Source organism: Adiantum capillus-veneris, chromosome 22 (assembly GCF_014529385.1).
Source record: "Adiantum capillus-veneris isolate H3 chromosome 22, ASM1452938v2, whole genome shotgun sequence".
Taxonomy (NCBI): Eukaryota; Viridiplantae; Streptophyta; class Polypodiopsida; order Polypodiales; family Pteridaceae; genus Adiantum; species Adiantum capillus-veneris.
The window spans coordinates 1,742,008-1,752,688 of NC_140952.1; the positions used below are offsets into that span (position 1 = coordinate 1,742,008).

General features: G+C 45.0%; 1 protein-coding gene across 2 annotated transcripts; it reads right to left on the minus strand.

The window, feature by feature from the left end:
• Positions 1 to 5,570: 5,570 nt before the first annotated feature.
• On the minus strand, positions 5,571 to 10,287 carry LOC147428838 (uncharacterized). 2 transcript variants are annotated; one of them, XM_086495544.1, is made up of 2 exons: positions 7,683 to 10,287; positions 5,571 to 7,580 (listed from the first exon to the last, which is right to left on the minus strand). In XM_086495544.1, exons 1-2 carry the CDS (start codon positions 8,217 to 8,219, stop codon positions 7,332 to 7,334), a joined length of 786 nt encoding a protein of 261 aa, XP_086351670.1. In that variant the 5' UTR covers positions 8,220 to 10,287; the 3' UTR covers positions 5,571 to 7,331. The 2 variants fall into 2 exon arrangements, with proteins under 2 accessions (XP_086351670.1, XP_086351669.1); XM_086495543.1 differs by having other exon boundaries at positions 5,571 to 10,283.
• Between the last annotated feature and the right edge of the window lie 394 nt (positions 10,288 to 10,681).

A 10,681-nucleotide genomic window follows, 5' to 3' on the forward strand; every position in this document is an offset into this window, starting at 1 on the left:
AAATCTGGGACAAAAGACATCATACGCGTATAATGTCTTTTGGCACTTCCACTGCTTATTTTTGATATCTGACCTGACAAGATTGTTACAGGCACTGTAGGAAGCATAAATATCAAGTTTGGACCCAAATTGATGAAAAAGACATCATACGCGTATGATGTCTTTGACCTAATTTTGGACATATTTTGATACATTGCTAACACAGATCCATTGTAATAGTTGTCTAGAGGTTATATTTCAAGTTTCATCCCATTTGGATAACAATTGACCCAAAAACAAGTCAAAAGCAAAAAATTGCCAAGAAAAGCCTGAACTAGCCATAACTTGCTCAAACAGAGTTCAAACTGAATTTTGTGAGTGAACAGAGCATAAAGGGGCCACTGAGAGTGAGCATAACCAAAATAGTCAAATTCTGTGAAAAAAAGACATCATACGCGTATAATGTCTTTTTCAGCATAACTGCGACAAAATTCTCACTTGATGAAACAGAAGATGTCCAACTGACAAGATTAAACAATTGACCAAGTATCAATCAGCTTGGATCAATTCTGACCACAAAAACTTGGGGAAAACAAATTGCCGAGACGGAAAAGTTACAGTCCTTTAGGGGAATTGATGAATTTGAGATCGGGCAGGAATCTCCGGAATAATCAACCAAAACAAGGGGAACCAGCAAGTGTCATATGAACCGAGGGAAGTGTAAACCAAAGTTGGGTGCAACCATTAGAGCCGACCTTTGAAGGAAGTGTTTCTGATACTTCTTCGGAGAGGTCTTACGAGATTTTCACCGAACACTCGAACAGGAACAACAGAGAAAATATGGCAGCAGGATCATCAAACCCTTCCGCCACAATGAAGCTATTGTTCATAAAATATTAGTACGACAATGAGCAAGGTGCAAAGATCTACAAAGACGGAATGGACCGCTATTGTGTAAAGATAGAAGATAGACCTAGTGAGTTCAAGGACTTAGTGCCTGTGAGCTATAGCGGAGATAGATATCTAGATGACGAGGGTACCATGTACTTGGTAGTTCTAAACCCCAACATTGTGGACAAGTGGGGATTGATGGACACCAAAGCCAAAATAGATGAAGAACTCGAGGAGAAAGCACCAATAATGAACTTCCCTAATGCGAGGTTAAGAAGAGAGAATGAAACTACAAGGATCAACACTGATAACATCTATGTGGGGCTATACAAATATAATAATGGGGAGCAAGATCTCTATTATAGATGTGAAGAACCCTACACCGGAGAGTTGACAGACAAAAAAAGACTCTATGTCTTTACCTACACAGAGGGATCGGAAGTGAAAATTGCTGCTTACGATAAGTATGGCAGGCAATACTCAACAATGGGCAAGAAAGAATTAGAAGGATATACATACTTTGGGGGACCACTACATCAGTATTATGTTACTTCTAGCTCACATAGACCAACACCAACAACTGGAGTGCAAAACTCTAGGACAACAAGAGGACAAAGAACTCAGGTTGCTGACTCTTTCAGTCAACCTTGGGACTCGAAGCTCGGACCACTGGGATCATTACATTCCAGGGAGTCAATGGAGACGAATCGAGGTAGTGCAGTTCCAATCCCCACCTATACCACTCCAGGTCCAAGATTTTCAAGATTTTTGTGTATTGATTGTAACAAAAATCTAGTCTCATAAGTAGGTTATGAAGCTCAATTTCTTGCTATAATAAGTTTTTTCCTATCCATAAACGTTGAAATCTATGCAAAATATTATTTTGATGAGAAGTTATATTCAATTTATGAAAATTTTGTGCCCAAGATGAGTATGCACTCCTTATAGCTACATCTTTTGTCCAGGAATCCTTCTGTATGTATACATGGCAAGGCGAACTCTCGGTGATTGAAAACAAGTATAGCACAATGTGTCAACAAGCTGTATCAAGAGGCATCACGTTGACAACGGTCCTTTTTTTCAAAATTTGAATTTTTGTCCCATCATCCCCATCCCTGTGCCCGGTCATCTCCTCAGTCGTCGTCCCCGGTTCTCGGCAAGCATGCCGTAACCCCGCGGTCTGATGATTTTCTGATTGTTCCCCTCCGTCCCCCGTGGCCGCCATCCCCGGCTAACTCCACTTCTCAAGCCGACTCTTCCAAAAGGAGGCCTATCGTGCAAACATGGTCATGGAGGGATGAAGTCGACTCTAGTACGCGTGGTAAAGGTGGCAGTGCAAGACCATGGATGAGCAAGATATGCCCGTACAAGAGAACGGGTGGTGTAATCAAAGTACAAGCCAATCTTCTTCATGAACCCGGTGATGAGGTGAAGTTTTGCCCTCGAGTATCTCCTGAGAAGAGGTTGGAGCTTCTTGAGAAGCTCACGGTACATAAGGTCGCGGAAGCGGCCAAAAGGGGCCGTTTTGTTGCTGTTGATCTCTCCGCCACGGCGACACCGCGAGAGCAAAGGGAAGCCAACCTTGACAACACCTCTCAAGCGTTCAAGAAAAATGCATCTACACCGTCCTCTTCCGTTGCGCATTGCCAAAGCACCCTCAACAAAAATTGGAATCCTAAATTGAAGGAAGAGGTTAATAGGTTGGTTGCCCCATTCTTCTTCCACGACCACATTGCCTTCCATGCTTCGCGGTGAGTTTCCCTTGGCATATGCACATTGCAATCTCCCATTTTGTATTCATTATGGGTTCTCGACTCTCGACTCTCCATACTAACACAACATGCTCTATTTTGTGTGGATAGTCTCCATACTTTCGAACCATGGTTACAAAAATAAGGTAATGTGGCTCCTCGTATGTGCCACCTTCATCGGAGAGGCTTTGCACCACCCTCCTTGACAAAGAGAAGCTTGTCGTGGAGCAAGCGACCCAAGCAACAAAGGATTTGTGGGAGACCAATGGTAGTTGGTGCAAGTATACGTCTGTGTATAATACCTGACATCGGGTGTAAGTATGATGTAAAGGTATACTAGTTGAGTTCAAGGTATCTTAATTGGTGCAAATACAGGGTCATGGTATAGTAGTTGGTGTTCTAAAATATTCTAGTTAGTACAAGAATGTATACCCTGATCTTGCACCAACTAGCAAGAGTATATCTTGACAATATTCTACTCTTTCCAAGGTTTTGATAATTTCCTCATGCCAAAGTGAGAAGTCATCTCCTTGGCCAAGAGAGGCCGTTTTGTTGCCGTTGATCTCTCCGCCAAGGCGACACCGCGAGAGAAAAGAGAAGCCAACCTTGACGACACCTCTCAAGCGTTCAAGACAAATGCATCTACACCGTCCTCTTCATTTGCGCATCACCAAAGCACCCTGAACAAAAATTGGAATCCTAAATTGAAGGAAGAGGTGGATAGGTTGGTTGCCCCATTCTTCTTCCAAGACCACATTGCCTTCCATGCTCCGCGGTGAGTTTTCCTTGGCATATGCACATTGCAATCTCCCATTTTGTATTCATTATGGGGTCTCGACTCTCAACTCTTGATACTAACACAACATGCCCTTTTTTGTGTGGATAGGTCTCCATACTTTCGAACCATGGTTACGAAAATAGGGGAACATGGCTCCTCTTATGTGCCACCTTCATCGGAGAGGCTTCGCACCACCCTCCTTGACAAAGAGAATCTTGTCGTGGAGCAAGCGGCCCAAGCAACAAAGGATTTGTGGGAGACCAATGGTAGTTGGTGCAAGTATACGTCAGCGTATAATACCTGACAGCTGGTGTAAGTATGATGTAAAGGCATACTAGTTGAGTGTCATGTCAAGGTATCTTAATTGGTGCAAATACAGGGTCATGCTATAGTAGTTGGTGCAAGAGTGATTCTAAAATATTCTAGTTAGTACATGAATGTGTACCCTGACCTTGCACCAACTAGCAAGAGTATATCTTGACAATATTCTACTCTTTCCAAGGTTTTGTTAATTTCCCGATGCAAAGTGAAAAGTCATCTCCTTGTAGGCGTTTTTTTGGCTTCCAAGGAGATGTAAGATTTGCAAACTATTAACACTAGTTTGGTACCAAAAAGGACACTATAGTGTCCTTTTTTCACGAATTTAAATAAAATGGTACATGAAATCTAGAACATATCTGAAGAAATGCTTTTGCAAACTTATAAAATGTTATTCAAAGTACTCATAGAAATTTTAATCCCTCACTTTTGATCATAACCTCAATAGTAACTACACTCATAAAAAGAACCTACGCAAAACGGCATTCAATGCTTCATTAAAACTCGTACTTTAGCCTAAGAAAAAAATGAGCAGGGTGCATGTCCGTGGTAGCTACTTATGTATGCGTTTTCGCAATTGTTATGTGAGAAAAAAAATCCTTTGTGACTAGAATTAAATATAGAAGTCATGTGGGTCAAATATGCAATGTTCACAAATTCAACTAACGATCACAAAAAAACATTTATTTCATCTAAATTTATAATTTCTCATAATACATATATATTAGATCTATGACTCCATTACATAAGGTAATAATTTTTAATGGTTATGCAAGCCTCATTTGGTGATTTATGGCATATTCAAAAAACTGTGCATGTTGTAATTTTGTTTTTTAATTATCAAATATAAGCCTTAAAATAAAGTCCACTTTTAGATTTTTTTTGTTCATCTCACTTATTTGTATACAAATGCCTCGTATGGACACAATTGGGAGATTTACATACACACTTTCATTAGTTTTTCATAGCATTTTTTTTGTAAGAAATTATGCACTACAAAATTTTTAAAATGAGGTTAAAGTATAAAATGCCTATGAGTTTGAATCCTTGAAAAATTCTTAGTTGATGGGTATTGACCTATAGATACATTATACACCTTAGATTTTGTCCCATAACCTCATCATGTTAATGAAAGAGGCCTTGAAAGACCAAAATTTTTCTCTTTGTCAGCATTTTCAAGATTTTTGTATATTGATTGTAACAAAAATCTAGTCTCATAACTAGGTTATGAAGCTCAATTTCTTGCTATAATAAGTTTTTTCCTATCCATACACCTTGAAATCTATGCAAAATCTTATTTTGATGAGAAGTTATATTTAATTTATGAAAATTTTGTGCCCAAGATGAGTGTGCACTACATCCTTTGTCCAGGAATCCTCCTATATGTATACATGGCAAGGCGCACTCTTGGTGCCTGAAAACAAGTATAGCACAATGTGTCAACAAGCTGTATCAAGAGGCATCACTTTGGGATGGGGGAAATGGGAACACACCTGATACACAAGCTAACTGCCTCTGTATAGCCCAGGGGATACCCACACCCCAAACCACACAGAAACATACACACACGCACACTTTTTGCCAACCTTCACATCATGGACTCGCCTACGAGCAACTTCGGCCACACACAATCACATTTACTGATGCACACACCAATATACCCGTATCTCTAAACACACTCACACCGGGAGACTTCGCAAGCCTCGACCGCATACAAAACCACACTCAATCCGCAACCACAATCAATCTCTCTCCCCCTCTCTCTCTCAACACACACACAAAAGACCCGGAGCCACCGCTACCACGGGCACTATGCACGAGACAAAGAGAACAAGGTGATTATAGCCCAACCATGAAAAAAATAACCATAGATACGTTCTGTATCACCAATAGCTAGACACAATAATGGCGACGGTCATATACACTTTTTTGGAGTGTTTTGGCTTCATCCACACATGGAACACCTTCCCGTAGCTTGTGGCATCCCTCGCATGTTCTGTCGATCTTCCATCCTGTCCTTTCATGGCCACTACCGTAGCAAATGAACTAATGGGCTGCAGCCCTTTCACATGTAAGTCACGGCCTCAGCACCTTGATGGTGACCTCTCGTCGATGGCCCGTGGCCGCTCTCCTTCACCCCTGAAGTCCTTGCCCTAGCGGCCCTTCCTTTGCTCTCGGACCCGGCAACTCTTTTGGCACCCCTCTATTTTCTCTGATCTGACCTGCCCTTCGCGGCTCTTCCAACCGTAGCCTCTCTCTACTGCACCTCGGAGGCAAGCCACCTTGGCCCTAGCCGTATGCAGCCCCTCTAACTTCGGTGGGTCCACTCAAGCAAGGTGGCCAACTGCTTCCAACACCCCTCCGTCTTCCTCTGCGTCGCGAGCTACCCCATAGCAGCCCATGGCGGCTTTCCAGCTTTCCAACCGATGGATCCCCTTCCTGCAGTCCCTTGGTGGCCTCCTGCAACAGCGCACACCTCTCTAACAGGCCATGGCCGCTTCCTGTAACCCTCGGTAGCACCATCACCTCATGCACCACTGCCCCTGGTCCTCCTTGGCACTTCCCCAAGGCTTGGTGGCTTCACCTCATGCAGCTCCCCAAGTGGCCCGCTTTTCCTCCTTCACAGATTTTTAGCCCTTCGTGATCACGGCCTGCCTCCTGCCTCCCCATGCGGGCCATCAGATGGCGCCTCTTCTATTCCTGCAACGTGTTTTTTTTAATTATTAATGGCTTTAAAGAGCTTTTGGGCTTGGCCCCCTTGCACACGCCAGCAACCGTCGTCTTGAGTCGATTATATTAGAAAAAACTTCTGCTCAACCTCTTTTTGCATTGCTCGCTTGCTTACATTCTTCACCATGGGGAAGAAAATTTCTCCTCCTATCACAATGGACGCCCTCGCATCACATGATGCCCGTAAAACAAAGTTCCTCTTGTATTGTCCACGGTCCATGGCCGGCAATCGGTCCCGGTTCTTTGCATAATAGGTCTCGGACCAAAAGCACCACACCGAGAGTGGTATGATGGACACGTCACCCAATTGGAGAGTTACCAAATATCAACCTTCAAGCTTGCAAAAAGCTTTGAAGTCGCCCAGCTTTAGCTCTTGTTTTGCATACACCCTTGCATCACCACTTAGCACTTCAATCGGCTATCTTTGACCTATTATGTGTCACATTTGGCATACACATCCTGGCAACAAAGTGTCGTGCAAACATCCTGCACAAAATCCCATATCACAAACCTAATGGTACCTGCATCGAACACTCCTTGTCCCACTCACAAGCTTGTGATATCAACCTTTGCTTCTGGCGCGTGTGATAGAAGGAAACCCTTGAAGTTTCCCCTAGCAAATGCTCCATCTCGATGTACCTGGCCCCTAGCACCATCTAATACTTGCCCAATGTACGTGCCACTTACCTGTAAACCGCCATGCATGGACTTCTTGCATCTCCATGGGTCGACACAGTTAGGCTGTACCATCATTGCCCAATCCCTCGTTGAGCATTTATGCTCAACCATAGCATTATTTAGATACTAGATGAGTGCTTAAGAAGAAAACTGATAGATACATGTACATGAGCTAGATAAATAGCAGTAGATAGATAGAGAGAGATTCACTGGCTGTAACACCCGCCTGGGTCAAATGGAAAGCCATAGGCTCTCCTAACTGTGATGCAAACTCCGCCCGGATCAAATACATGGCATTGAGCAAAGCCATGCGTCCATAGTACATGCATAATCAACCTTATTTCTGTACCTGTACACCCGAGAACAAGCCTCTCGTGCAGCTTGGCATAGCACCGATCTTCAACTACCAATATCCATACGCTGGCTTCATACAGAAAACAAGCGTGTACACCAACCTGTGAAGAATTTCCACCATACATCATTAGTCTCTCACCTGCTAGAGAGCTCTCAATAGCATACTTCTCATCACGAGAGCTTTGCAAATCATGCAAAACTACCTGTAAAGCAGCTTTCAAAAGCATGTCCATCAATAGCATAACACCCACCTTTGGCAACCTGTCTTCCACTACTGGTGCTTCTTGTATAGCCCAACCTACCTGTGTGCCAAGACTATCCTCTATTGTAGATCCTTCAAACAGTATACATTCCATACCTGACTCTCCTTGCCAAGCTTCGTCCACCATAGCCTTTGACACTTCATCTTTAACCACTTCATGCGAGAGCAACTCGGATCGCTCGATTACCTTTGCCTCTTCTTCAAGGACTCCTCCTACGACCATATCATCTGCTAAGAAAAAGAGAAAGCCATGATCTATTACCTCGTTTTTGGATAGGTCGACATCACCCAACACCTTCTGGAAGGCACTACCACTCTTCAACACGATCAGTAGGGCAAGGTTGCCCAACCCCCTGGCTAGCTTCTTCTTGTACAACTTCGACCATTGATTTGCCAATAGCTTCAAAATTTTCTTGTGAGCTCGGATCCATAGCTTCCTTTGACTCTTCATGCATACACGCTTCGACCAAGACCGCATCCTTGCTAGCCGGGCTAACACTCTTGTACAACATCACACCACATTCGAGGCACAAATTGATATGAAGAACCGAAACGGCTTACAATGGCAAAGCAGCTACCTCTTTGACTCTTGAACTCCCCTTTGGCTTCATGGCATGACGCAACTCCATTGTCAAGCTATATCCGTAGTCTGCTGGCTTCAACAAGCCCATCTCCAGCTTCCTCTTTGCTTTCCTGCTCTTTGCCTTTGCCAAGCAAACCATTTGTGCATAGTCCTCTGCACCACCGCACTCGACCTTCTCTTTGATTTGCGGATGCAAGCAGGCTAGAAACTGTTCTCGCTTGAAATGGTCTCCATTTCGCACACATGTAGCAGTAGCTAGTCTCTCCCAAATAGACTCAAATTTACCCAAAAACAAAGCAAAATCTTCACTTACATCCTTCTTGAGCTTGCTCAACTGCTCACCCAAGTCTGATGGAGAAACCTGCTTCTGAAAAGCTTCAAGAAACTGCTTCCGAATCTTGCTTAGCGATGACTGGCGATCTGCAATCTTTCAGTCCTTCAAACCAGGCTTTGGCTTGTCCTTGTAGAACCAATGGTAGGGTCTTCAATTTGGCTTCATGTCCACAAATTCTCAACTGCAACAACAGGTGTAGCTCCCGATCGGAAAACCAATCCGCAGCCTCTTCTTCTCCAGCAAGCACAAAGTCAATATCATGCATCATCTTCAGGCTTTAACACTTCCCCGAGGAGCAATCAGTAGATCCTCAGTGGGGGCACCACTGATGGGATGAGGGAAATGGGAACACACCCGATACACAAGCTAACTGCCTCTCTATAGCCCAGGGGATACCCACCACCCCAAACCACACAGAAACACACGCACGCACACATTCTGCCAACCTTCACATCATGGACTCGCCTATGAGCAACTTCGGCTACACACAATCACATTTACTGACGCACACACCAATATACCCGTATCTGTAAAGACACTCACACCGGGAGACCTCGCAAGCCGCAACCGCAATCTGCAACCACAATCAATCTCTCTCTCCCTCTCTCTTTGCACACACAACCACACAAAAGACCCGGAGCCACCGCTACCATGGGCACTATGCACGAGACAAAGAGGACAAGGTGATTATAGCCCAACCATGAAAAAAATAACCATAGATACGTTCTGTATCACAAATAGCTAGACACAATAATGGCGACGGTCATATACACTTTTTTGGATTGTTTTGGCTTCATCCACACATGGAGCACCTTCCCCTAGCTTGTGGCATCCCTCGCATGTTCTGTCGATCTTCCATCTTGTCCTTTCACGGCCACTACCGTAGCAAATGAACTAATGGGCTGCAGCCCTTTCACATGTAAGTCACGGCCTCAGCACCTTGATGGCGACCTCTCGTCGATGGCCCCTGGCCGCTCTCCTTCACCCCTGAAGTCCTTGCGCTAGCGGCTCTTCCTTTGCTCTCGACCCCGGCACCTCTTTTGGCGCCCCTCCATTTTCTCTGATCTGACCTGCCCTTGGCGGCTCTTCCAACCGTAGCCTCTCTCTACTGCACCTCGGAGGCGAGCCACCTCGGCCCTTGCCGTATGCAGCCCCTCTAACTTCGGTGGGTCCACTCAAGCAAGGCGGCCAACTGCTTCCAACACCCCTCCTTCTTCCTCTGCGTAGCGAGCTACCCTACAGCAGCCCATGGCGGCTTTCCAGCTTTCCAACCGATGGATCCCCTTCCTGCAGTCCCTTGGTGGCCTCCTGCAACAACGCCCACATCTCTAGCAGCCCATGGCCGCTTCCTGTAACTCTCGGTAGCACCATCACCTCATGCACCACTGCCCCTGGTCCTCCTTGGCGCTTCCCCAAGGCCTGGTGGCTTCACCTCATGCAGCTCCCGAAGTGGCCCGCTTTTCCTCCTTCACAGATGTTCAGCCCTTCGTGATGACGGCCTCCATGCGGGCCAACAGATGCCGCCTCTTTCTATTCCTGCAACATGTTTTTTTTTTTTTTGATTAATGGAGCTTTTGGGCTTGGCCCCCTTGCCAGCAACCGTCATCTTGAGTCGATTATATTAGAAAAAACTTCTGCTCAACCTCTTTTTGCATTGCTCGCTTGCTTACATTCTTCACCATGACGAAGAAAACTTCTCCTCCTACCCCAGTTGACGACCTCGCATCACATGATGCCCGTAAAACAAAGGTCCTCTTGTATTGTCCACGGTCCATGGCCGGCAATTGGTCCCAGTTCTTTGCATAATAGGTCTCGGACCAAAAGCACCACACCAAGAGTGGTATGATGGACACGTCACCCAATTGGAGAGTTGCCAAATATCGACCTTCAAGCTTGCAAAAAGCTTTGAACTCGCCCAGCTTTAGCTCCTGTTCTGCATACACCCTGGCATCACCACTTAGGACTTCGATCGGCTATCTTTGACCTGTTATGTGTCACATTTGACATGCACATCCTGGCAGCA

Bases quoted from the DNA above. Each gene is read 5' to 3' on its own strand.
- LOC147428838 (XM_086495543.1), bottom strand. From the start codon at position 8,219: ATGCGGTCTTGGTCGAAGCGTGTATGCATGAAGAGTCAAAGGAAGCTA.